This window comes from Rhynchophorus ferrugineus, unplaced genomic scaffold (assembly GCF_030347505.1).
Source record: "Rhynchophorus ferrugineus isolate W39M unplaced genomic scaffold, kcgeb_rfMv2 rfM17, whole genome shotgun sequence".
Lineage (NCBI taxonomy): Eukaryota > Metazoa > Arthropoda > Insecta > Coleoptera > Curculionidae > Rhynchophorus > Rhynchophorus ferrugineus.
In genome coordinates this window covers 2136164-2163841 of record NW_027472596.1, presented here as the reverse complement: position 1 = coordinate 2163841, position 27678 = coordinate 2136164, and the positions used below count along the sequence as shown (strand labels likewise).

Sequence of the window (27678 nt, the reverse complement as noted above, 5' to 3'; positions counted from 1 at the left end):
TTTTGAAATATTCAAGTTTCTTATATTATTTTAATTTTAAGGTAATATCTGGAAGTTCCATTAAACCTATCCGAGGGTTATCTTTACACCGTTTAAAATCTATACCCTGTAAGAGTGTATACCTCAAAAAGCTACATGTCCCTAATTCTTTTATGTATACTTTCCAGAGAGACAATTTTCTCTAACGTATTATTCTTCATTTTGTAAGCGATGTTATTCACACTACCCACAGTAATATTTAGCACGCCGGCACACTGCTAAAACACATATTCATTAAAATTGTAGGGGCTTATATTATTTAATATCATCAATAATTACCTCTCTAACGAAATTTACCGGCAAAGAGGGCCTCCGTTACCCCGTTTCTTTTCGAAATAATCTATTAAAGCCGCAATCAATTTGTGACCCTGAATATCTGAAGTAATATGATATATTACGGAGCGACTTAAAATTTATCAAAATAAAGGGCTAAAACCTGTAATAATAGGTTTATAACCTGTAATAATTATATGTAATGTTTTGAGTAATTTAGCGTACATCTGACAACCGAACGGTGACCACCTGTCAGACATATGCAAAATTCTAGAAAACAATTATGATACGAGGTTTTAACTCTTATCTATAAATTATTGTGGCTGTATAATTAACTGTAGTTTTTAGATATATTATAATGTTAAAATAAATTATATTTGGTAACATTTTTGTTCAATTATTTTATTTAGATTAGATTTTTTTTATGTCAGTGCCAAACTGAATTATAACTTAAGAGTTGTTAAGAGGTTTTAACCCTTACCTATAAATTATTGTTGCTTTATTTTTGTTCAATTATTCTATGTAGAATAGAATATTCTTGTATGTCAAAGTCAAACTGAACTAAAACTCAGAGTTGATGTGGTAACATTGCGATGTTTCGACAACACAAATATACATGGCGCTTTACTAAAAAAGCTTTGAATAGACATTATATTAAGTTGCTTTTGTTCAAAATAACCGATTATAGATCTAGTCTTTTTCTGACTATCTAATGGTAATCATAATATGTAAATTATCATAAATATTTTGTATTGTACTGCATTGCCCATCAGAAAGTCATAAGGAAACCAAGGCTCATTATCCCTGAGATATTTGGAATATTGACATTATTTTAAAAAATTACAGTTCCAAAAAAAAAGTTAATTTAATTTAATCTACTGTTGTTGTTTAGGAAGAGTGGAGGAAGGTTAACGGAAATGATCACCGAAAGGGGTCACCATGTTTATAATATTGTATTTGCCATATTATTTGATAATTTCGCATTCACCATATTATTTATAATTTAGCATTCGTCATATTATTAAATAGTTGATGAAATCGTTTTTTTTTCTTTAATAGACCTGCCATAGCCGGATTGAACGAGACCCTATATTTCATGTGATGGATCTATGCATGTGAACAAAGTTGTTTCTTTTAGGAGAAGAATTTTTTGTTTTGTTTTTAAGAGATCTCAGGTTTTGTTTTTATTCACACATACCTAAACGATGTAGTTCATAAAGGCACTTTGGAAGTTCGTCCACCGTACCTGATTTAAAGTTATATGTTAGTTAATATAGGATTACATTTTAGAATTAAGACATGAATGTACATTCTTTTTTAATATCATAAGAGTTTTGACATTATTTTCATAATAATAAAAACTATATAACAATAAACAACAAAAATATTTGTTTTATTCGAACTTCCAGTCCAGGATCTTCAGGTAGGCGGCCTCGGCCCTCTCGTTTACTTGCCAAGCCTCCAGGTGCATCTAAAACTATAAGAAAAAACGCTACGCTCTATAGCTATAGGGTTATAGTGAGTACAGACATGAAGGAAGCGAATGGTTCTGTCTCTGGGCGTATATTGTAATCGGCAAACGTATTCTCCGTAGCGGTATTTTCTCGTGATCGAAATTAACTCGAAAATTCGGGTCCACCAAATTTATTTAAAGGTTTGGTTCGGAGGCGCGTATACTTTTCACAATAGCATAAGAAAGAAATTATGATTGGTTATGGTAAGATAGAAAATACGAATAATATTGAAATCTAACTCATTTGAAGATTATGGTAATAAGACATAACACTCTTATGTTTATACAACTTTAGTATTCTACTTATCGATTCCTAAAGATATTTCAAACATTTACAATTCTGTAATGACTAAAAAATAATCTAAATCATCAGAAGATATATTCAGCCGAAAATAAAATACCGTATATGTTGAAATTTCACTATGAGGTAGACATTATAAAAATATAAATTAAAAATATTACCTTTATTACTTTATACCTTTACTTTATTACTTTACAAAAGTCCTTTTGAAATTCATTTATAGTATTTCTGGTCAAAAACATAAGTGAAAAATGAAGTTCGTTAAATAAACAAAGTATGTATTTTATTTTTTTATCCTCTGAGTATGTTGCATTGTTGCTTTAGGCGAGTTAGATGGTATGGCCTGTTTTGGTGACTGTAAGTTCCTTTTTTCTCCCAGTGCTGGATACATTTTTTTTGCAACACTTTATGGACTAGGCATCCCCTATAATTTGCAGGATGGTCACCGTCAGAGTTAACACATTTTACTTTGTCGTCACGTGTTTTGCGTGTGCAATTATTGGTCGCATGCTCTCCTGCGCATTTCACGCATCTACACAACTTGCAACAATATGTTTTAATTTCCCATATGCTTGACATCTGGCGCATTGTGGGTTGATTCTTTTTGTGTTTGGTGGCTCACATTTAATGACATTGTGGTCCAAATCATCAATCTCCTAAACATGTTTATTATTTCCTTTTGGCTTCAAATCAATATAAAATATTGGTAGTTGCACGACCGGTCACAAATCTATTGTAGGCAAATTTAGATTATTTGCGATGATACATTTTAGTTCAATTGATTCAATTGTGTTATTTTTGTGCTTGGTTGCACAGGACCATTTTTTTACTATCAAATATAATAAATAATCCAATTTAAATCGAAGCGCCCTAAAATTTTAAATGTTGGAATGCGGAAAAATAGAGAAAACGAGACTAAAACAATAAATACAAATCTTACTACTATGCAAAACTATATTTTATTGAATATTGCAGTTATTCAATATACAGCTGGCGGCAAATGTATAAATCCGCCACTATACCACCATTTATATATATATATATATATATATATATATATATATATATATATATATATGTATATATATATTTATATATAATATAATAATACTAATTTAACATATCGGCAACATTGCAGATGCCCCTCGAATGACAGTGTTTCAATGGTGTAAACAGCCGCTAGTATTCTTTTGTTTATAACCATACTTTTCACGATGGCATACCATAATAAAATGTCTTGTGAAACATTTTTCGACGGGACGTGTAGTTTTCTTTTCCTAAAAAACAATGTTTATTGCTAAAATAATATGTACCGTCTAAGAGTTTTTAAAAGAGTATGAAATTATTGTAAGTATGGCTGGTAGCATAATAAACAGTTATGATAAGGAAGAAAATACGAATAATATTGAAATTCACCACGTTTGAAGTTTATGGTAAGAATATAACATAAAACTCTTATGTTTATACGGCTTTAGTATTCTATTTATAGATTCGTGAAGAGATTTCAAACATATACATTTCTGTAACAATTACAAAATGATCCAAATTCACCAGAGGATATACAGTCCCAAGAGAAAATAATGTATATGTGTAAATTTCCCGATGAGGTAGACATAATGAAACCTTAAATTTAGAATATTACTTTTATGTTGTGGCACAAAATGTATAAATGTCAATCAGGCAATTCATCCGTCAATGATATGGACAAAAATTATATAAACTAGTATGAATTTATATTTACTGCATGATGTATTTTGTATATATTTTATTGCTATTTTGTAGATAATTGTTTACTGGGTTTAAATTATTTCAGACACTATTGCTATGTAGTATGAAAAAATAAAAGCTATCAAGTGCAAGATGATTTGGATGGAAGAGTGACAGTCCTTATAAGAGGATATTATGCTAGAATCCTTTCAAACCATAAAGTAAAAAATAAACTTCATAACAAGCACATTTGAGACATACCTTGGAGAAAATGAAGGATTAACACCTTGAAACCAGTGATATATTTGCTGTCTAAAGAATAACATAGGCAAGTGACTCTTTTCTCTAAAACTGTTGTGTTTAATAATTTTTATTTTATATTTTAGGTCGAAGATATGGCTCTTTTTATAAAAAAGCTAAGAAGCGATTGTTAAGTATAGTGCGTTTAATGGGTGGTTATTTTTACATGTTGATCTGTTCGTCACATTTTAAAATGTTTGCATTGCTTACAATATTTTAATTAATATTGCAAACTTAATATTTTCATGTTGTTAATAATTATTTTATATGGGGCTATTATTAAACATCTTTTCTCGTACTACTTGTGTAATACTTTTTCCATATTATTGTAACAAATTTCAAAGTTAAATATTCCAGATTCCTGCAAGTTATATATAAATATTTTAATTTTTCGTATTTTTATGGGGTTTTTATATAATTATATGTTTTATTATTATTAATCATTAATAGATATAAAACACGTAGTTATCATTCAAAATCATCTTTATAGTAATCATTAAATTAAAAGGAAAAACAGGGTTACTTTCTCGAAATCAAAACATGTCATTCATAATCGCCAATATTTTCCACGTTCACTCAAATTTGTTAACTAAATCCGTTCGTCCTGTTTGTTCTGTATCCTGCGTTCTGTTTGTCGCCAAGCGCCGAAAGTTATTGTGGCGAACACTGGAACTAAGCAAAGAGAATTCAGTTCTGCTCGTGCGCATTTTCAATTTTCACAGGAAATTCGCCCCGAATGCTCAAGTCTGTACCCACCATTCTATATCCTAAAATTGTTCATTTGGTTCTAAATGTATTGTTTGATATTTTGAGATATTTAATTTAAATATCATCTGTGGTGGTGTATATATCTGAGATACATTGGAAAATCGGGTTTATAACTTATAAACTAAATTATAATCATATTATTATTATCAGAATGAAGGAATTACAATTGAAATATTTTAATTTATTCGAATCTATATATTATGTCCAGCGCTAATTGCTAACTTCATTAGAAAGAAAAGTAAGAAAACTTATTTACCGACTGAAACGCGAGGGAATTGTCATTCATTTTCCCTCGCTTCCGTATAAGGGCTGATTGTATTTTTGTATTATTCGCCTATTTATATTAATATTTGCTGAGATTTACATGATTAATGAGTTTAAAAACTTGTGAGGGTTTAGTTTTGTTTGTTTCTTTAACAGGTAAGCAGTTTTCTAATATTTTTGTCCGTTAAGCAGCTTTGTTCTTTCTTAAAATTTATTCGTTTCTATTTACGCGTTAAAATCAACGAAATTTGTATAGGTTTGTAATGGAAAACAGACCGAGGGGCAGGGCTCACGGCCGAGCCAGAGGCGAACATCAGCAGGGCCGAGGCAGCGGCCCCAGACCGGGTCCCTCGCAAGGCTCATCTCGTCAAGGTGGCTCCAGAACTTTTGCACCGCAAGGAGCCTGGGGCACCCGAGGAGCTTCGCAACAACATCAAGCACCACAGGGCCAGTGGGGCCCCAAAGTCCAACAATCTCAGTCCCAGCCCCCGCCGCAAGCGTCAGGTCAACAGAGTCAGTGGGGCGCTCGCGGACCTCCAGATTCCCTTCCGCAGGTGAGACGTTGTTGATAACGTTATGAGTTATTGTGGGTGATATTATGCATAATTTGCAGCAATCTGCGGGACGTGGTCCAGGAACTATATGCGTTGAAGAACAACAACAAACCTTGGCAGCTCAAGGTAAGATTGTCTCTGATTCATTTTGTAGATGAGTAGTATTAGACATTATTGATTTATAGTTCGACAGACTGGTGGTACAGATGACGAGACACGTGGCGGAGGAGGGGGGGTTAAAGGAAGAACTAATCGGAAAGGAATCGTGGACACGAAGCCCAAACATTATGCGACCAAACAAGGTTAGGACCTCTAAACGTGCTTAAGACACAACAGATGATGGTTGATGATTTTCTATTTTGTAGGCTCGGATGGAGAAAAGATCTTGCTCAAAGCGAACTTTTTTCCGCTGCTGAGCGCGACCAAGTGGGGACTGAATCAGTACCGTGTCGATTTTAAACCGGAACTGGACAATACAAAAACACGACGGGCCCTAGTTCGCAGAGCCTTCGTAAACAAACTTTCTTCAGGCATATTGTTTGATGGTGCTGCTCTCTACACCCCAACCAAGCTCCAGCCAGATCCCTTGGAATTGGCTGTTGCTGATGATGGTAAGTGCTAAAGGACTACAGATTGTTTTTCATGATTTTAAAAGCGAATATATTTATACATTTATTGAGCGTATCAATTTGATCGATGAGCTTTTCCCACTTTTCTGGTAATATCATGATTTTGGCAATTTCTGGATTTTCTGAGCGAAAATCTAAACCAAATGATCTTCACAAGATCCTTTTAAAGTGAGATTTGCTCCGTTAGTATGAATAAATAACAATCTTTCTAGTTTAGGTTATATAGTAAACATATGGTTGCGCCAACCGATTTTTCCGGAGCTACTAAAGATGTGTATGATCTAGGATGTCTGTGATGGAATATTTTTTAATCCCATATTTCAATCGCGTCATTTGTTGATAGCAGAAAGTCAAATTAATGGTATAAAACATATGAATATGTGTCAATGGTTCAAAACCTTTTCGTTGTGCACATTTGGTTGACTGGATCTACACCGATATGTTTAAAAATGGCCAGCTAGTAACTCAATGATTCTGTAGCTAATTTAGCTACCAATTAGTCCCTTCGTCCTATAATTCAACATTATCCAATATCAATAACTGCAAACCTTCAACTCGACTCTCCTCTTGTTTTTTAATTTGGTATCAGTTTTATATATTTCCTCTCCCACGATGAGAAATCTATTCACTTCCAGTCTTTTAGCTAGTTCTGTGCTCTTACAGGCTATAGATTTTTGGAGTATTATTAAAAAAAAATTAAAAGCATGATCGCTAGTCTTTACATGCTGATACCAACATTGGAAGGTCTTTGTTATTTCTGTATGATATATTTTTGAAAATACCGAGCAGGTCATGTTTCGTCAAAAGAAGCATTAATCAAGAGGGATAACGTCTGGTAAATACGCCAGGTCATGCCGATTGTGTTAGCCGGGTTTATTTTCAAGTTTCCGTCGACTCATTGGCGAGTGATGTTTTGCAGATAACGTGAAATACTTGGTGTCCATTCGCTTGGTGGGAGAGGTGAACTGGGGCGACTGGCACTACCTGCAGATCTTCAATCTCATCGTCAGGCGTTGCCTGGAGTCGCTCGAGTTCAAGCTGCTGGGGAGAAATTATTTCGATCCTATGTACAAGGTGACTATACCGCAGTATAATCTGGAGCTGTGGCCCGGTTATATCACGTCGATGAGGCAGCATGAAAAACAGATCATGTTGAACATCGATCTAAACTTTAAGGTGCGTTCTAGGATATTTCGGCCAAGACTGAAGCTTATCACGTTCGTATATTTGCAGGTCCTCCGTACCGACAACGTCTATGACCTTCTATTGGAGTGTCAGAACGATCGTAACGCCAGGAAAGAGTTCCAGCAACGGGTGATGGGCTGCATCGTCATGACCTACTACAACAACAAGACCTACCGGATAGACGACGTCGATTACGATCAGAACCCAGATAGCAAATTCAAGAAACGCGATGGTAAGATTATCGGCGCGATTCGGGGACTCGTCGTGTGATTATGCCGTGCCCGTTGTTTGTAGGAACCGAAATTAGTTACCGCCAATATTTCGAAGAGAGATACCGCGTCCGCATAACCCGCAATAATCAGCCAATGCTCATTTCCCGGTCCAAACCGCGAGAAATCCGAGCCGGAATGCCAGAGATCGTCATGCTGGTGCCCCAGCTATGCACGATGACGGGTCTGACGGAGAAACAGAGAGAGAACTTCCAGCTGATGAAGTCCCTGAGCGAACACACCCGTATCGGATCAAGTGGTAAGTATAGTCTATTCAAAGTGTTTTTAGTAATGCGTCATAGATATTTGTGACATCGAAAATAAATGAAATAATTGAACAAAAATGTCATTAAATATAATTTATTTTAACATTCAATACATATATTATCGAAGGACTTAAAACTACAATTTGGAACACAGGTATAAGTTTGTACGTTAGATTTGTTTTGCTTCCATTAAACTCTTTTCCACAACACCCACCCAATTAACAATTGTATACATTAGAGACGTATTTTACTTTCATTCGAGAGCATATTTACCTTTTTTAGAAGTCATCTTGGTATCACTGTATATTTTATTTCTTCTGCTACCATCTATGTACACCATTCTTCATAAAATTAATCACTGAATTATGTCTAATACATCTACCATATCTACAAAGCAGTATTTATTCTCTCCTTATACGTTATAACCTAATGCCCATATTTAATTTTGAACAATTACAATCATATCTGTGCATACAAACCTTTCACGCCCTACAATACCATTTTCTACAGTTATATTCAGTTAATATATAATTAATTACCATGCATACCTTTAGCTTTTTCCACTCCCATCACACTGTCTCAGGAATTTCCAACATTGCACAGCATTACCTCATATCCTTAAAGTTTCCTTCAGTCAATTTCACTTTCCGACTCACTGTCCAATCCAATTACCAAACTGTTAATTTCTAATCACAATTTATCAATTTCTTCCTATGTATGTCTTATCGAGTTCATCCAAATCGAAAGTGCTATGGTTGACTATGCTTTCTTCCACATACCTAAACAGTTTTTGATGGAATATCCTTCTCCACTAGCAATATATCTGCAATTAATTGTTAATAAATATAATGACTAACTAAACCTAATCGAATACTATTGCAACTTTTACCTTTTTCCTTTTTCCATCAATTTTTGTTGTCTCTACACTTTTTTGTTACTTTCTTGCCAAGAGTGCCACAATGAACCTTTATGAAATATTCAATATAAGTTTCATCAAGATAAACACAAATTCAAATAGTTTAAAAAATTGAATTATTTTTACAACTGGCAGTGGATCTTCACAGCATTTAAACCATATGCCCTTGTAAGAGTGTATGAAAGGATGTCTTACATCCCTCAAAAAGCTGCATGTCCTTTATGTATATCTGAGAAGTGAAGATTGGAACTTTGTAAAATGGTAGAAACTAATGGGATTATTTATGGTTTATTCGAGTGATTGACCTTTTTCATAGTTGACGACATAGCTATTCGAGGGAGCCCGGAGAAAGAGACCGTCGAACTTTGCACATTAATATTTGGGTCTGAACCCGTGTTGTTCGTCTGATATGATATGGTTCTGCTCTGCAAAAAGCTGAGAGCTTTTTCAGTTGGAATACTGATATTTCATCGTATCCAGGTGCCTTTTTGGGCTTCAGTTTGCTGATGATTTTTTGTAGCATTTTTGGTGAGACTAGATGGTTTTGGAGAGAGTTTGGAGGCATTATTTTCACTAGATTATTGGCCTCTCTGATGACGTTTTTGTTTCGAGTGGCGCCACTTCCTTTTTTAAAAGGTAGGCATCCCATTAGTTTTTCGAAGGATTCGGCAAGGAGACTACGAAATTTCCTGACCATGCAGATTTCAGGGGGGTGAATGTCTTTTTTGACTTTTCGAGATTCTCCAGATGTCTGCGGGCGCTGCTGGGTTTCCAGTCTCAGCTGCATAAAGATGAGGAAAATAGAATTACTAGCTCTCTAGATTCGCCATTTCAAATGGATTTAGCGCACGAGAAATTAAGGGTCAATAAAGTTGCCATAAAGCCAATGAAACAAAATCAACGCATATAACGTTTACCCTGCGTGGAAGAACATGTCCACCAGTGAATATCAATCATCGTCAACTCCCCCAAGCAGAGCATGTTAAATATCTTGGTATGCACTTAGATCGACGCCTAACCTGGAAGAAGCATATACTCTCTAAACGGAAACAACTGGGACTAAAATTATATCAAATGTATTGGCTCATCGGGCGCAAATCCAAATTATCATTAGATAACAAGGTATTGCTGTGTGAGTCTATACTCAAGTCCATTTGGACATATGGAATCCAACTATGGGGTACCGCTAGCAATTCTAATATACCCATCATTCAACGGTTCCAAAATAAGGTGTTGCGTGTCATTGTTGATGCTCCGTACTATATTTCAAATAAAATGATACAACGCGATATTCCTCTAGAACCTATAACGAGTGTAATTCAACGTGTTTGTGTGAAGTACTTCGAAGGAGTGTCAGTGCATCCCAATGTACTCGCTAATCAGCTAAATATGCGACGTGATAGTGAAGTGCGTAGACTAAAACGTTTAACACCACCTGATCGGATTACTAGACATATGTAGACTTTAGAATAAGACTAATTAATTAAGATAATATTTTATACAGAAGATTGCTTAATGAAGTGATTTTCTACATGCCATGTATATATAATATAGACATAAGAAATACTTATTGCCAATAGGGCAGATTGTGGACTCACGAGGAGTAATAAAAAAATATATTGAGACATTTTTTCGGTAAAGTCCAACTTAACCCAATCCAAAATGGTTGTCGGCTCCGCATCGAGTTGCAATATTGCGTTCTAGGGATGCAGAAAATATATCGATATTTTCTGAAAAAAATATCCATATTTTTGGTCGATCTATCGATATTTTTTGATATTTGTTCGAAATAGATTAAATATCGTTATATTAGTAATATATTAACTATATTATTACAATTGTAAAGGTTTAGTGAATTTTGGTAGTTAATTTTAAAGTTCCGCCAAACATTTTTATTATTTAAAAGAAATATATATTTCTTTACTCTAATATTTAACTGTTTTTGCTTTTTCTTAGAAATATCGATATTTTTTTCGGTGGCTAACACCCCCAATAGCGTTCTCATTCTCTATCTGCTCCACTCTAGCCCGGATGAACAAACTGCGCGAGTTCAGCGCGAAGCTGCAAAAATGCCCGAAGGCTATTGAAGAACTCAAGAAATGGGACCTGAAGCTGGCCCAGGACCTGGTCCAGTTCACAGGACGCGTGTTACCGCAGGAAACCCTCGCTGGCGGCTCGGGTTCGCTCATGCCCGGACCTCGTGCCGATTGGACCGGCAACCTGAAGACTGCCACCATGTTCGCGCCTGCCAAGTTGGACGCGCTGGTGGTGGTGTGTCCGGTACGGCTCAAGAAAGCCACCGGCGAGTTTGTCGCCAGCATACAACAGGTCGCCCGAGGTGAGTAATTTATCACCCCATACCATGTTGATTTGAGTGTTCAACTTTGCCAGTTCTCGCAAGTCATATGTAAATTCGAAGAATGTAGTATAAATAAAATAAATTATCTCGAATTTTTTAAAGTAGTGTAGGTACCCAGAAACTAAGATTGTGGCGTATATCAGACACATCCTGTATTTTTGACCTTGTTTACCCATGCTTCAACACTTGTAGCATCGCTTTTATATTTTGTACCTGTGATATTCAATTGATTTGCTTGCTGAATATTATATAAATCTTTATGAGTCAATAAGTCCAATCTTTTCAAATTGCCACTGGTCAGGTTTATTAGCTCGGGTTTCATACAATATGATATCTATTGCAATTTTAGCAGGGAGACTTGGCTTTGGCTTTGGTTAAAATCATACTTTTATCTTATTTTATTAACGCTCACCTCCCACCTTTGGATACAGTCTTATGAATTCCAGATCGATTAAGCTAAAATTTATAAATGCTAATATTTTTATGATTTTAGTTTGCTTTATGATCAACGAGCTGGGATTTTGATGGGATATACTCACGTAAAGAACATTGAGTCATATTTATGTGAACTTTTATATTCGTATGGTCAATTATATATATAGTGGGTGAAAGTTTTTTAACACTATTTACAGGTCATTGGTTTATATATTAATATCTACTATTTATGATTAAAATATGAAGTGTACAAAAGTAAATAAATTATAAACAACAAGATTCTTAACCTTACAAAACAATATAACAAGCCTAGGAACTATCGACTGAAAACAGACGATAGTCGTAAAACAGAAAAAAAAAGTCGATAGTCAAAAAACTAGCGACTAAAATTAGTAATTACTATTCAAAAATTCAAATGCACGGTTCGACATTTTTTTTCCAATTCGTGATGTCGACGAAGATGTACTGTGATTATATTTTCTAACGGTAGTATAAGCGAGTCGGAGATGTAAATATTCCCTTACGTAATACCTTTAAAAAAGACGAGAAGGAAAAAAATAATTACTGAATACTATTAACATGCAATTTAATATTTCATTTTAAACGAAATAGAATTACTTTTATATTGGAATGTTCTGTGGATATGTAAAAACGAATTGAATTTTTCTATAGAATGGTATAAGACCCCACACATGTTTTATCGTATTTTAATATGTTAGTTTTAAAAATGATCCCACAATAACTACTAGAGCTTTTTTAAATAAAGTAAATACTTTATTATTGAACGAAAGTATTGTTTAACAAAAATCGAGGGAGTAATCGAAATATTACCTATTAGTGCCGTAAAAAGTCAAAAATATTTTACTATTTATCATTCACAATTTTAATCTTTTTGCCCTATTACATTAACAATCTTGAAAAATATCGTTCCAAAATGCTGCTATATTAATATACAACATATTGTTATTTACAAGCAAATTACCACAAAATTATAAAACTATATATATTACATATAAATCTATGGAAGCATAAACTGGGTAAATGTTTGTCAAGGTCGCGGCTACTACGACAGAGCCAGAAGAATCAGTCGAATGAAATTAGTAGAACCAAAAATAGTAACTAAAAGTACCCGACAAAAAAGTCGATAGTAAATAATGACAAAATCAGTCGGGCCGAAAATAACGATTGAAACAGTCGATAGTAAAAAGTAGTCAATTATTAAAAAGTCGATAGTCGTTTTCATTCGATAGTTCCCAACGCTAAATATAACGCTTAAGCTAACTTAATGTATGAATATATAATATAATAATATAGGATACCATACAAACAATTAAGTGATACTAAAACTCCAACCAGCGCCAGGTTTGAAACAAAAGTGGCTGCCGCAGTCGTTGTTGGATTCAACCTTTCGATCGCTTGTGAACGGCAACGCCGCAAAATCAAGCGTAAACTGTGGAAACTCGCCGAATGCTGACTATGATCATGCAAAATCAGCTGCTACTGTCGCTTACGGCTAATGAATGTCTGTTTCGTTTTCCAGTGATGAAATTCCAAATCTCGGGGGTAAAAACCGTCGATTTGGGGGACGATCGGGCGCAGAGCTACCTGGGCGGTTTGGAATACGCCATGTCGACCCTCCACGCCCAGCTGGTGTTCGTGGTACTCACCAGTAATTCCCACGATAAATACACCGCGGTGAAGAAGAAATGCTACGTGGATAGGGCGATGCCGTGCCAGGTGGCCGTAGCGAAGACCGTTCAGAAGAGTAGGTGCTCATGGAATTCGTGATATCGGCGCTCAGTCTCGTTTGATTTCAGATAATCGGTCGGTAGCTATGAAGATCGCCATACAGATGAACTGTAAGCTTGGCGGGTCGCCGTGGGGTTCTACCATGCCTAGATTTACGATGGTCGTAGGGTAAGTGACGTAACGTTGTTTCAAACGATGACGGTACTCAAATGAGTACCCATATTTTCAAAACTCCCATGGGTACGAATTAAAACCCGCTGTTTTAACATAAGATGGCTCCAGGGAAACCTGGCCATGATATGTCAAGGGAAGACTGTAATATGACGTGATGTTTTTTAGGATCGAATTTTTCCACTATTTGTTTTCTCTGCAATTCTGTTAGCGACTCATCTACTACTTATTTTAGACGACTTTCTGTAATATTGCCGTATATTTAAACAACGGCGCACTACAACGGTATAATTATTATAGCCTCTTTTATCTTTTTATATGTATCGGAACAATACAGGCTATTTACCAAACTTGCGGTATTTGTTCCTTTTCCCATACTCCATACTAATTCTTTTGCGCCTCCTTTCAGTTACGACGTCTGCCGTGATACTGCCAACAAAGGGAAGAGTTTCGCCGGAATGGTGGCCTCCATTGATGTAGGATGCTCACAGTATTTCAGCATGGCAGTGGAGCACGCGCAAGAGCAAGAGCTCAGCAGTAACATAGCCGCCTTTGTCACGTTGGCCTGCGAACACTTCCAGTCGCGGAATGGTGTATATCCAGGTAAGGACGCGGTGTCCGGTACCACCGACGATTTTTATCTTATATCGTTTCAGAACGCATAGTGGTATACAGAGATGGTGTGGGCGACGGTCAGATAAAATACGTGAAGGAACACGAGGTGGAATTGCTGAAGGAGAAGCTGAAGAGCGATCTGTTCAAGGACCGACCCCTGAAGCTGGCCTTCATCATAGTATCGAAGCGTATTAACACCAAAATTTTTAGGGCCCAAGCGGACGGGCTGAGCAGCAATCCACCGGCGGGTACGGTCGTCGACGACGTCATCACGTTGCCGGAACGGTACGACTTCTTCCTGGTGTCCCAGTGTGTCAATCAGGGAACCGTAGCGCCTACCAGTTACAACATCATCGAGGATACATTGGGCATAGACGCCAACAGGATCCAGAGGTTCACCTTCAAGCTCACGCACATGTACTTCAATTGGTCCGGTACCATCCGCGTGCCGGCTCCCTGTCAGTACGCCCACAAACTTGCTTTCATGACGGCCCAATATCTGCACAGGTGAGTTTTTGTGTCGATTAAATCTTTGTGTCTTGCCGCCGCATTCACTATTTTATTTAATAGTATTGTGACTTCTCTTAAATGTATAGTCTATTCAAAGTTTTTTGTCATGGATATTTGTGACGTCGAAACATTGCAACGTTGCCGCATCAACTCTGTGTTTTAATTCAATTTAGCTTTGACATACAAGAAAATTCTAATCTAAATAAAATAATTGAACAAAAATGTTACGAATACAATTTATTTTAACATTATAGTACATAACATAATACATATACTATTGAAAGACTTAAAACTATAATTAAGAACATTGGTATAATAGTTTGTAGGTTAGATTTGTTTTGTTTACATTGAACTCCTTCCACGCCACCCATGAGGCAGAATTTCTAGGCGCGTTTTTTTTATGTAGTGGTATCCCCTGGTAGAGGCCTAATCATCTACCTAATTAACAATTATATATCTCAGAAGCGAGTTCATTCTAGAGCATATTTACCTTTTTACGTTTAGTTCTTCCTTCGATGGTGTGTTTACTTGTTAAGTCATCTTGGCATCACTGTATATTTTATTTCTTCTGCTACTATCTGTGTACACCATTCTTCATAAACTTAGTCACTGAATTCCGTCTAATGCATTTACCATATCTACAAAACCAGTTGTATTCAATCTCTACTCATACATTCTAACTTATTGCACATGTTTAATTTTGAACAATTACAATCATATCTGTGCACACAAATCTTTCACGCCCTACAATACCATTTTCTACAGTTATATTCAATTAATTATGTGCATACATTTAGTTGATTACACTCTCATCACTCTGTCTCAGGAATTTCCGGCACTGCACATTTCAGCATTATCACATATCCTGAATGTTTCCTTCAGTCACTTTCACTTTCCGACGCAATCACTAAACTGTTAATTTCTAATCTGTCTAAAACATGTTCACGATTCCACCATTTATCAATTACTTCCTCTGTATGTCTTACCAAGTTCATCCAAACTGAAGGTGTTATAGTTGACAATGCTTCCTTCCACATATCCAAACAGTTTTTGTTGGATTATCCTTCTCGACCAGCAATATATCTGCAATTAATTATTAATAGATATAATACGCGACATCGGTAATTCATAAGACCATTTTCCAATTTTGGCAAGTTAGAAGCAGAGCCAAAATTGTAAAATTTCGATAGTCCATATCTCGGAAACTATAAGAGATAATGCAATTTGGTAATCGACATCGTAATTACCATGCCTAATTAGCAATATATCTGCAATTAACTATTAATAAGTATATATGACCAACAAAACCTAATCGAATACTATTGAAACTTTTACCTTTTTCCATCAATATTTGTTGTCTTTACACTTTTTTTGTTACTGTCTTGCCAAGAGTGCCACAATGAACCATTTTGAAATATTCAAGTTTCTTATATTATTTTAATTTTAAGGTAATATCTGGAAGTTCCATTAAACCTATCCAAGGGTTATCTTTACACCGTTTAAAATCTATACCCTGTAAGAGTGTATACCTCAAAAAGCTACATGTCCCTAATTCTTTTATGTATACTTTCCAGAGAGACAATTTTCTCTAACGTATTATTCTTCATTTTGTAAGCGATGTTATTCACAGTACCCACAGTAATATTTAGCACGCCGGCACACTGCTAAAAAACATATTCATTAAAATTGTAGGGGCTTATATTATTTAATATCATCAATAATTACCTCTCTAACGAAATTTACCGGCAAAGAGGGCCTCCGTTACCCCGTTTCTTTTCGAAATAATCTATTAAAGCCGCAATCAATTTGTGACCCTGAATATCTGAAGTAATATGATATATTACGGAGCGACTTAAAATTTATCAAAATAAAAGACTAAAACCTGTAATAATAGGTTTATAACCTGTAATAATTATATGTAATGTTTTGAGTAATTTAGCGTACATCTGACAACCGGACGGTGACGACCACCTGTCAGACATATGCAAAATTCTAGAAAACAATTATGATACGAGGTTTTAACTCTTATCTATAAATTATTGTGGCTGTATAATTAACTGTAGTTTTTAGATATATTATAATGTTAAAATAAATTATATTTGGTAACATTTTTGTTCAATTATTTTATTTAGATTAGATTTTTTTTATGTCAGTGCCAAACTGAATTATAACTTAAGAGTTGTTAAGAGGTTTTAACTCTTACCTATAAATTATTGTTGCTTTATTTTTGTTCAATTATTCTATGTAGAATAGAATATTCTTGTATGTCAAAGTCAAACTGAACTAAAACTCAGAGTTGATGTGGTAACATTGCGATGTTTCGACAACACAAATATACATGGCGCTTTACTAAAAAAGCTTTGAATAGACATTATATTAAGTTGCTTTTGTTCAAAATAACCGATTATAGATCTAGTCTTTTTCTGACTATCTAATAGTAATCATAATATGTAAATTATCATAAATATTTTGTATTGTACTGCATTGCCCATCAGAAAGTCATAAGGAAACCAAGCCTCATTATCCCTGAGATATTTGGAATATTGACATTATTTTAAAAAATTACAGTTCCAAAAAAAAAGTTAATTTAATTTAATCTACTGTTGTTGTTTAGGAAGAGTGGAGGAAGGTTAAGGGAAATGATCACCGAAAGGGGTCACCATGTTTATAATATTGTATTTGCCATATTATTTGATAATTTCGCATTCACCATATTATTTATAATTTAGCATTCGTCATATTATTAAATAGTTGATGAAATCGTTTTTTTTTTCTTTAATAGACCTGCCATAGCCGGATTGAACGAGACCCTATATTTCATGTGATGGATCTATGCATGTGAACACAGTTGTTTCTTTTAGGAGAAGAATTTTTTGTTTTGTTTTTAAGAGATCTCAGGTTTTGTTTTTATTCACACATACCTAAACGATGTAGTTCATAAAGGCACTTTGGAAGTTCGTCCACCGTACCTGATTTAAAGTTATATGTTAGTTAATATAGGATTACATTTTAGAATTAAGACATGAATGTACATTCTTTTTTAATATCATAAGAGTTTTGACAATATTTTCATAATAATAAAAACTATATAACAATAAACAACAAAAATATTTGTTTTATTCGAACTTCCAGTCCAGGATCTTCAGGTAGGCGGCCTCGGCCCTCTCGTTTACTTGCCAAGCCTCCAGGTGCATCTAAAACTATAAGAAAAAACGCTACGCTGTATAGCTAGAGGGTTATACTGAGTACAGACATGAAGGAAGCGAATAGTTCTGTCTCTGGGCGTATATTGTAATCGGCAAACGTATTCTCCGTAGCGGTATTTTCTCGTGATCGAAATTAACTCGAAAATTCGGGTCCATCAAATTTATTTAACGGTTTGGTTCGGAGGCGCGTATACTTTTCACAATAGCATAAGAAAGAAATTATGATTTGGTTATGGTAAGATAGAAAATACGAATAATATTGAAATCTAACTCATTTGAAGATTATGGTAATATGACATAACACTCTTATGTTTATACAACTTTAGTATTCTACTTATCGATTCCTAAAGATATTTCAAACATTTACAATTCTTTAATGACTAAAAAATAATCTAAATCATCAGAAGATATATTCAGCCGAAAATAAAATACCGTATATGTTGAAATTTCGCTATGAGTTAGACATTATAAAAATATAAATTAAAAATATTACCTTTATTACGTTACACCTTTACTTTATTACTTTACAAAAGTCCTTTTGAAATTCATTTATAGTATTTCTGGTCAAAAACTAGTGTAAGAAATAATACGTAAGTGAAAAATGAAGTTCGTGAAATAAATAAAGTATGTATTTTATTTTTTTATCCTCTGAGTATGTTGCATTGTTGCTTTAGGCGAGTTAGATGGTATGGCCTGTTTTGGTGACTGTAAGTTCCTTTTTTCTCCCAGTGCTGGATACATTTTTTTTGCAACACTTTATGGACTAGGCATCCCCTATAATTTGCAGGATGGTCACCGTCAGAGTTAACACATTTTACTTTGTCGTCAAGTGTTTTGCGTGTGCAATTATTGGTCGCATGCTCTCCTGCGCATTTCACGCATCACACAACTTGCAACAATATGTTTTAATTTCCCATATGCTTGACATCTGGCGCATTGTGGGATGATTCTTTTTGTGTTTGGTGGCTCACATTTAATGACATTGTGGTCCAAATCATCAATCTCCTAAACATGTTTATTATTTCCTTTTGGCTTCAAATCAATATAAAATATTGGTAGTTGCACGACCGGTCACAAATCTATTGTAGGCAAATTTAGATTATTTGCGATGATACATTTTAGTTCAATTTATTCAATTGTGTTATTTTTGTGCTTAGTTGCACAGAACCATTTTTTTACTATCAAATATAATAAATAATCCAATTTAAATCGAAGCGCCCTAAAATTTTAAATATTGGAATGCGGAAAAATAGAGAAAACGAGACTAAAACATTAAATACAAATCTTACTACTATGCAAAACTATATTTTATTGAATATTGCAGTTATTCAATATACAGCTGGCGGTAATAATACTAATTTAACATATCGGCAACGTTGCAGATGGCCCTCGAATGACAGTGTTTCAATGGTGTAAACAGCCGCTAGTATTCTTTTGTTTATAACCATACTTTTCACGATGGCATACCATAATAAAATGTCTTGTGAAACATTTTTCGACGGGACGTGTAGTTTTCTTTTCCTAAAAAACAATGTTTATTGCTAAAATAATATGTACCGTCTAAGAGTTTTTAAAAGAGTATGAAATTATTGTAAGTATGGCTGGTAGCATAATAAACAGTTATGATAAGGAAGAAAATACGAATAATATTGAAATTCACCACGTTTGAAGTTTATGGTAAGAATATAACATAAAACTCTTATGTTTATACGGCTTTAGTATTCTATTTATAGATTCGTGAAGAGATTTCAAACATATACATTTCTGTAACAATTACAAAATGATCCAAATTCACCAGAGGATATACAGTCCCAAGAGAAAATAATGTATATGTGTAAATTTCCCGATGAGGTAGACATAATCAAACCTTAAATTTAGAATATTACTTTTATGTTGTGGCACAAAATGTATAAATGTCAATCAGGCAATTCATCCGTCAATGATATGGACAAAAATTATATAAACTAGTATGAATTTATATTTACTGCATGATGTATTTTGTATATATTTTATTACTATTTTGAAGATAATTGTTTACTGGGTTTAAATTATTTCAGACACTATTGCTATGTAGTATGAAAAAATAAAAGCTATCAAGTGCAAGATGATTTGGATGGAAGAGTCACAGTCCTTATAAGAGGATATTATGCTAGAATCCTTTCAAATCATAAAGTAAAAAATAAACTTCATAACAAGCACATTTGAGACATACCTTTTAGAAAATGAAGGATTAACACCTTGAAACCAGTGATATATTTGCTGTCTAAAGAATAACATAGGCAAGTGACTCTTTTCTCTAAAACTATTGTGTTTAATAATTTTTATTTTATATTTTAGGTCGAAGATATGGCTCTTTTTATAAAAAAGCTAAGAAGCGATTGTTAAGTATAGTGCGTTTAATGGGTGGTTATTTTTACATGTTGATCTGTTCGTCACATTTTAAAATGTTTGCATTGCTTACAATATTTTAATAAATATTGCAAACTTAATATTTTCATGTTGTTAATAATTATTTTATATGGGGCTATTATTAAACATCTTTTCTCGTACTAGTTGTGTAATACTTCTTCCATATTATTGTAACAAATTTCAAAGTTAAATATTCCAGATTCCTGCAAGTTATATATAAATATTTTAATTTTTCGTATTTTTATGGGGTTTTTATATAATTATATGTTTTATTATTATTAATCATTAATAGATATAAAACACGTAGTTATCATTCAAAATCATCTTTATAGTAATCATTAAATTAAAAGGAAAAACAGGGTTACTTTCTCGAAATCAAAACATGTCATTCATAATCGCCAATATTTTCCACGTTCACTCAAATTTGTTAACTAAATCCGTTCGTCCTGTTTGTTCCATAGAAAAAATAGAAATTTCACGGTATAGGCGACCTTGGGGAAATGTTTTGTTTAGTTCAATCAACTGTAGCGCTGCGAACGCAAATTGTGATTGGCAGTTTAAATTCCAGGTGCCGCCACTAACATGAAATGTGATTGGTCGATCAAATTGTGTGAAATCAGCATTTTCTATGGGCGTCCATTTTTATGTTTGTTGTTTGTAGGTTATGGTTTTTGTTTAGGTCACAAAATTTTCGTTTTACGTTGTGCGTATTTTCTGTTTTACATTAATTATTATGGGGTAATAATATAAAAATTGATGACAATACGTCAGTGTAGTAAAAGATGTAGTGTACCGGGATAAAATTCTACTACGGAAACTAGACATCGTTTCCCAAAGAATGCTCTCGCTCCTTTCCGAAAATGGGTTGATCAAGTAAATAGTAGTAAGTTACCTGGATAAACCACAATGCAAATATATCAACGTCATGGTGTTTGTTATGGACATATTAGTGAAAAATTTAGAATTATCCTTCCTTCACGGACAGGTATTTGGGTAAATGCATATCCATCATTGGTTTTATCAGGTACATATAAAATTATCTATCTACTACATGTCTGTTTATATATTGTTTGTTTACAGAAATTCAAAAACTTATGAAGATGTTAGTAGTAATAAAATTCAATTAATCTACCAAGTTGTGCGTATGTTGTCAGTGTGATGTCTCTACATAAAGAAGTCTTACAAGAAGGTAATAATTAATATAACTGGATAATTAGTAGTAATAAATACTACTTTTAATTGTAAAATACCCCTAAAATATTTGCAATACTTTAACTTTTTAGAACAATCAGTGTTCAATCATTTTATAGTAGAGGAATTATATATTTAAATTTGATTGCCTTGTTAAGAAAATATTTGTTATGGTGCCATCAATTAAAAATTTAATTGCTACTTTTAGGGGATTTATTAACTTAAAGAAATCTATTTTGTCTAAATTTACAAATAACTACATTTGTTTAACAAATCTTAACCAAAATTGCTTAAAGATTTTTGTTGGATCTATTAGAGGTCATAGAGGTAGAAACAGCATCCTTCCCGTAGTATGTTCGAGAAATTTTTAAAAGGGCTCATCATTTCAATTTTTTCACATCATTCTCCCGGAGAAAATTGTGAAGAAGATGAACATGTTAGATAACTTATATTCTTTTTTAACGGGAGATCTAGTACCACTTGAGGTTGTTAAATCACCAGTTGAGTCTATATTTTCAGTTCCAGAGAATTTTGCTCTGAGGAAAACAAAAGTCTAATATTGTATTTTAGTCTTATTTCAGGATATTTAACAAAACTTCTGAAAAAGAGACAACATGCAATATTTGTCTATATTCTATATTAAGTAGTTCCACAGATTAAATACTCTAAAATCTAAATATTTTTAAAAAACACATACATTTTTAGTGTTTCGACTGTCCAATCCATAATGATTTTCAAGACGAAATTTTAAGTTATTCTGAGGTTTGATTGTATTTTTGGTTTAATGAAGTTAATGTAATATCAACAGGAAAGGATTTAAAGTTTACCTTCAATATATCAAGATAAGTTAGAACTCTAATAGATCCCATAAAATTGATGGCACTAAACATATATGGGAAGGCCTTATAGAAGAATTATAGATATTTTAATATTGCCTAGAATAGAGTTCATAATTGTTTTTTTTTTTGCTTTTTGTTTATATATATTTATATTATTTACACTTATGTATATTTGTATAGGATTTTATTTTAATAAATTAATTTTAAAATTTAAATTTGATTTTTATTTAAATACTATTGGCCAATAAATGTGACGTCACAAAATAATCAGGGGAAATGGCAGACCAATCAAAGCAAAGTATTTTCCTTACAGGTTTCTACATAACTATTTTAAACTAACCAATCAAATTCGCGTTGTCAGCGCCGCCAATGATTGGACTAAGCGAAATTTTGCCCCACTACTTACCATTGCAGTTGCACACCCCTGGTTTGTTCTGTATCTTGCATTCTGTTTGTCGCCAAGCGCCGAAAGTTATTGTGGCGAACACTGGAACTAAGCAAAGAGAATTCAGTTCTGCTCGTGCGCATTTTCAATTTTCACAGGAAATTCGCCACGAATGCTCAAGTCTGTACCCACCATTCTATATCCTAAAATTGTTCATTTGGTTCTAAATGTATTGTTTGATATTTTGAGATATTTAATTTAAATATCATCTGTGGTGGTACATATATCTGAGATACATTGGAAAATCTCGGGTTTATGACTTATAAGTTAAATTATAATCATATTATTATTATCAGAATGAAGGAATTACAATTGAAATATTTTAATTCATTCGAATCTATATATTATGTCCAGCGCTAATTGCTAACTTCATTAGAAAGAAAAGTAAGAAAACTTATTTACCGACTGAAACGCGAGGGAATTGTCATTCATTTTCCCTCGCTTCTGTATAAGGGCTGATTGTATTTTTGTATTATTCGCCTATTTATATTAATATTAGCTGAGATTTACATGATTAATGAGTTTAAAAACTTGTGAGGGTTTAGTTTTGTTTGTTTCTTTAACAGGTAAGCAGTTTTCTAATATTCTTGTCCGTTAAGCAGCTTTGTTCTTTCTTAAAATTGATTCGTTTCTATTTACGTTAAAATCAACGAAATTTGTATAGGTTTGTAATGGAAAATAGACCGGGGGGCAGGGCTCACGGCCGAGCCAGAGGCGAACATCAGCAGGGCCGAGGGAGCGGCCCCAGACCGGGTCTCTCGCAAGGCCCATCTCGTCAATGTGGCTCCAGAACTTTTGCACCGCAAGGAGCCTGGGGCACCCGAGGAGCTTCGCAGCAACATCAAGCACCACAGGGCCAGTGGGGCCCCAAAGTCCAACAATCTCAGTCCCAGCCCCCGCCGCAAGCGTCAGGTCAACAGAGTCAGTGGGGCGCTCGCGGACCTCCAGATTCCCTTCCGCAGGTGAGACGTTGTTGATAACGTTATGAGTTATTGTGGGTGATATTATGCATAATTTGCAGCAATCTGCGGGACGTGATCCAGGAACTATATGCGTTGAAGAACAACAACAAGCCTTGACAGCTCAAGGTAAGATTGTCTCTGATTCATTTTGTAGATGAGTAGTATTAGACATTATTGATTTATAGTTCGACAGACTGGTGGTACAGGCGACGAGAAACGTGGCGGCGGTAGGGGAGTTAAAGGAAGAACTAATCGGAAAGGAATCGTGGACTCGAAGCCCAAACATTATGCGACCAAACAAGGTTAGGACCTCTAAACGTACTTAAGACACAACAGATGATGGTTGGTGATTTTCTATTTTGTAGGCTCGGATGGAGAGAAAATCTTGCTCAAAGCGAACATTTTTCCGCCGCTGAGCGCGACCAAGTGGGGACTGAATCAGTACCGTGTCGATTTTAAACCGGAACTGAACAATACAAAAACACGACAGGTCCTAGTTCGCAGAGCCTTCGTAAACAAACTTTCTTCAGGCATATTGTTTGATGGTGCTGCTCTCTACACCCCAACCAAACTCCAGCCGGATCCCATGGAACTGGCTGTTGCTGATGATAGTAAGTGCTAAATGACTACAGATTGTTTTTCATGCTTTTAAAAGCGAATATATTTATACATTTATTGAGCGTATCAATTTGATCGATGAGCTTTTCCCACTTTTCTGGTAATATCATGGTTTTGGCAATTTCTGGATTTTCTGAGCCTAAATCTAAACCAAATGATCTTCACAAGATCCTTTTAAAGTGAGATTTGCTCCGTTAGTATGAATAAATAGCAATCTTTCTAGTTTAGGTTATATAGTAGATATATAGTTGCGCCAACCGATTTTTCCGGAGCTACTAAAGATGTGTGTGATCTAGGATGCCTGCGATGGAATATTTTTTAATCCCATATTTCAATCGCGTCATTTGTTGATAGCAGAAAGTCAAATTAATGGTATAAAACATATTCATATGTGTCAATGGTTCAAAACATTTTCGTTGTGCACATTTGGTTGTCTGGATCTACACCGATATGTTTAAAAGTGGCCAGCTAGTAACTCAATGATTATGTAGCTAATTTAGCTACCAATTAGTCCCTTCGTTCTATAATTCAACATTATCCAACATCAGTAACTGCAAACCTTTAACTCGACTCTCATCTTGTTTTTTAATTTGGTATCAGTTTTATATATTTTCTTTCCTATGATGACAAATCTATTAACTTCCAGTCTTTTAGCTAGTTCTGTGCTCTTACAGGCTATAGATTTTTGGAGTACTATTAAAAAAAAATTAAAAGCATGATCGCTAGTCTTTACATGCTGATACCAACATTGGAAGGTCTTTGTTGTTTCTGTGTGATATATTTTTGAAAATACCGAGCAGGTCATGTTTCGTCAAAAGAACAAGCATTAATAAAGAGGAATAACGTCTGGTAAATACGCCGGTAATGCCGATTGTGTTAGCTGGGTTTATTTTCAAGTTTCCGTCGACTCATTGGCGAGTGATGTTTTGCAGATAACGTGAAATACTTGGTGTCCATTCGCTTGGTGGGAGAGGTGAACTGGGGCGATTGGCACTACCTGCATATCTTCAATCTCATTGTCAGGCGTTGCCTGGAGTCGTTCGATTTCAAGCTGCTGGGGAGAAATTATTTCGATCCTATGTACAAGGTGACTATACCGCAGTATAATCTGGAGCTCTGGCCCGGTTATATCACGTCGATGAGGCAGTTATATCACGTCGCTGGTGCTGAGATCTGACGGAGAAACAGAGAGAGAACTTCCAGCTGATAAAGTCCCTGAGCGAACACACCTGTATCGGATCAAGTGGTAAGTATAGTCTATTCAAAGTGTTTTTAGTAATGCGTCATTGATATTTGTGTAGTATTTTTAGTATTAGTATTTTTTTAAGGCCGGAATCAATTTGTAACCCTGAATATCTGAATTAATATGATATATTACGGAGCGACTTAAAATTTATCAAAATAAAGGGCTAAAACCTGTAATAATAGGTTTATAACCTGTAATAATTATAAGTAATGTTTTGAGTAATTTAGCGTACATCTGACAACCGGACGGTGACCCGCTGTCAGACATATGCAAAGTTCTTGAAAACAATTATGATACGAGGTTTTAACTCTTACCTATAAATTATTGTGGCTGTATAATTAACTGTAGTTTTTAGATATAGTATAATGTTAAAATAAATTATATTTGGTAACATTTTTGTTCAATTATTTTATTTAGATTAAATTTTAAAATTTTTTTATGTCAATGTTTCTTTTCGAAATAACCTATTAAAGCCGAAATCAATTTGTGACCCTAAGTATCTATTGTTTTCGACATTTTCAAACTAGGTAAAATATTACGGAGCGACTTAAAATCAAAATATTCAAAGAAACAAAATAATGTTTGCCGGTTTATATCCTGGAGTAAACTCTAGTAATTATAACTAATGTTTTCAACATTTTAACGTACATTTGACAACCGGGCGGCGACCAGTTCTCAGACGAATGCAAAATTCCTGAAAGCAATTAATGATAAAAGTGATAAGAGGTTTTAACTCTTACCTATAAATTATTGTTGCTTTATAATTAACTTTTTTTATGTATACTATAATATTAAAATAAATTATATTTGATAACGTTTTTGTTCAATTATTTTATTTAGAATAGAATATTCTGGTATGTCAACGTCAAACTGAACTAAAACTCAGAGTTGATGCGGCAACATTGCGATGTTTCGATAACACAAATATACATGGTGCTTTACTGAAAAAAACTTTGAATAGACAATATATTAAGTTGCTTTTGTTCAAAATAACCGATTATAGATGTAGTCTTTTTCTGACCATCTAATGGCAATCGCAATATGTAAATTATCATATATATTTTGTATTGTATTGCATTGCCCATCAGAAAGTCATAAGGAAACCAAGCCTCATTATCCCTGAGATATTTGGAATATTGACATTATTTAAAAAAATTACAGTTTCAAAAAAAGTTAATTTAATTTAATCTACTGTTGTTATTTAGGAAGAGTGGAGGAAGGTTAAGGGAAATGATCACCGAAAGGGGTCACCATGTTTATAATATTGTATTTGCCATATTATTTGATAATTTCGCATTTACCATATTATTTATAATTTATCATTCGTCATATTATTAAATAGTTGATGAAATTGTTTTTTTTTTCTTTAACAGACCTGCCATAGCCGGATTGAACGAGACCCTATATTTCATGTGATGGATCTATGCATGTGAACAAAGTTGTTTCTCTTAGGATAAGAATTTTTTGTTTTGTTTTTAAGAGATCTCAGGTTTTGTTTTTATTCACACATACCTAAACGATGTAGTTCATAAAGGCACTTTGGAAGTTCGTCCACCGTACCTGATTTAAAGTTAAATGTTAGTTAATATAGGATTACATTTTAGAATTAAGACATGAATGTACATTCTTTTTTAATATCCTAAAAGTTTTGACAATATTTTCATACTAATAAAAACTATATGACAATAAACAACAAAAATATTTGTTTTATTCGAACTTCCAGTCCAGGATCTTCAGGTAGGCGGCCTCGGCCCTCTCGTTTACTTGCCAAGCCTCCAGGTGCATCTAAAACTATAAGAAAAAACGCTACGCTGTATAGCTAGAGCGTTATAGTGAGTACAGACATGAATTTCGAAATTTTCGAAAACGAGACTAAAACAATAAATACAAATCTTACTACTATGCAAAACTATATTTTATTGAATATTGCAGTTATTCA

General features: G+C 34.1%; 2 protein-coding genes and 1 long non-coding RNA gene across 5 annotated transcripts; all 3 read left to right on the top strand.

Annotated features, from left to right (window-relative positions):
- Positions 1–3277: 3277 nt before the first annotated feature.
- LOC143205821 (piwi-like protein Siwi) lies at positions 3278–17931 on the top strand. 3 transcript variants are annotated; one of them, XM_076418841.1, is made up of 17 exons: positions 3281–3559; positions 3616–3849; positions 3909–4161; positions 4220–4262; positions 5422–5719; positions 5779–5845; positions 5905–6021; positions 6085–6330; positions 7268–7524; positions 7582–7765; positions 7828–8061; positions 11011–11322; positions 13319–13543; positions 13596–13695; positions 14108–14301; positions 14355–14820; positions 17606–17931. In XM_076418841.1, the coding sequence occupies exons 5-17, from the start codon at positions 5429–5431 to the stop codon at positions 17646–17648; spliced, it is 2736 nt and encodes a 911-aa protein (XP_076274956.1). In that variant the 5' UTR covers positions 3281–3559; positions 3616–3849; positions 3909–4161; positions 4220–4262; positions 5422–5428; the 3' UTR covers positions 17649–17931. The 3 variants fall into 3 exon arrangements, with proteins under 3 accessions (XP_076274955.1, XP_076274956.1, XP_076274957.1); XM_076418840.1 differs by having other exon boundaries at positions 3278–3559; positions 3940–4161; positions 4220–5719; XM_076418842.1 differs by lacking the exons at positions 3281–3559; positions 3616–3849; positions 3909–4161; positions 4220–4262 and adding an exon at positions 5153–5321.
- A 1492-nt stretch (positions 17932–19423) lies between these two features.
- Positions 19424–20232, top strand: LOC143205823 (uncharacterized). The gene is made up of 3 exons (XR_013007937.1): positions 19424–19706; positions 19763–19996; positions 20056–20232. It is a non-coding gene; the product is annotated as an uncharacterized LOC143205823 (long non-coding RNA).
- A 3224-nt stretch (positions 20233–23456) lies between these two features.
- Positions 23457–27207, top strand: LOC143205855 (piwi-like protein Siwi). Its single transcript, XM_076418873.1, has 6 exons — positions 23457–23875; positions 23935–24001; positions 24061–24177; positions 24241–24486; positions 25426–25739; positions 27113–27207. Exons 1-5 carry the CDS (start codon positions 23585–23587, stop codon positions 25668–25670), a joined length of 966 nt encoding a protein of 321 aa, XP_076274988.1. The 5' UTR covers positions 23457–23584; the 3' UTR covers positions 25671–25739; positions 27113–27207.
- The last annotated feature ends 471 nt before the right edge of the window (positions 27208–27678 follow it).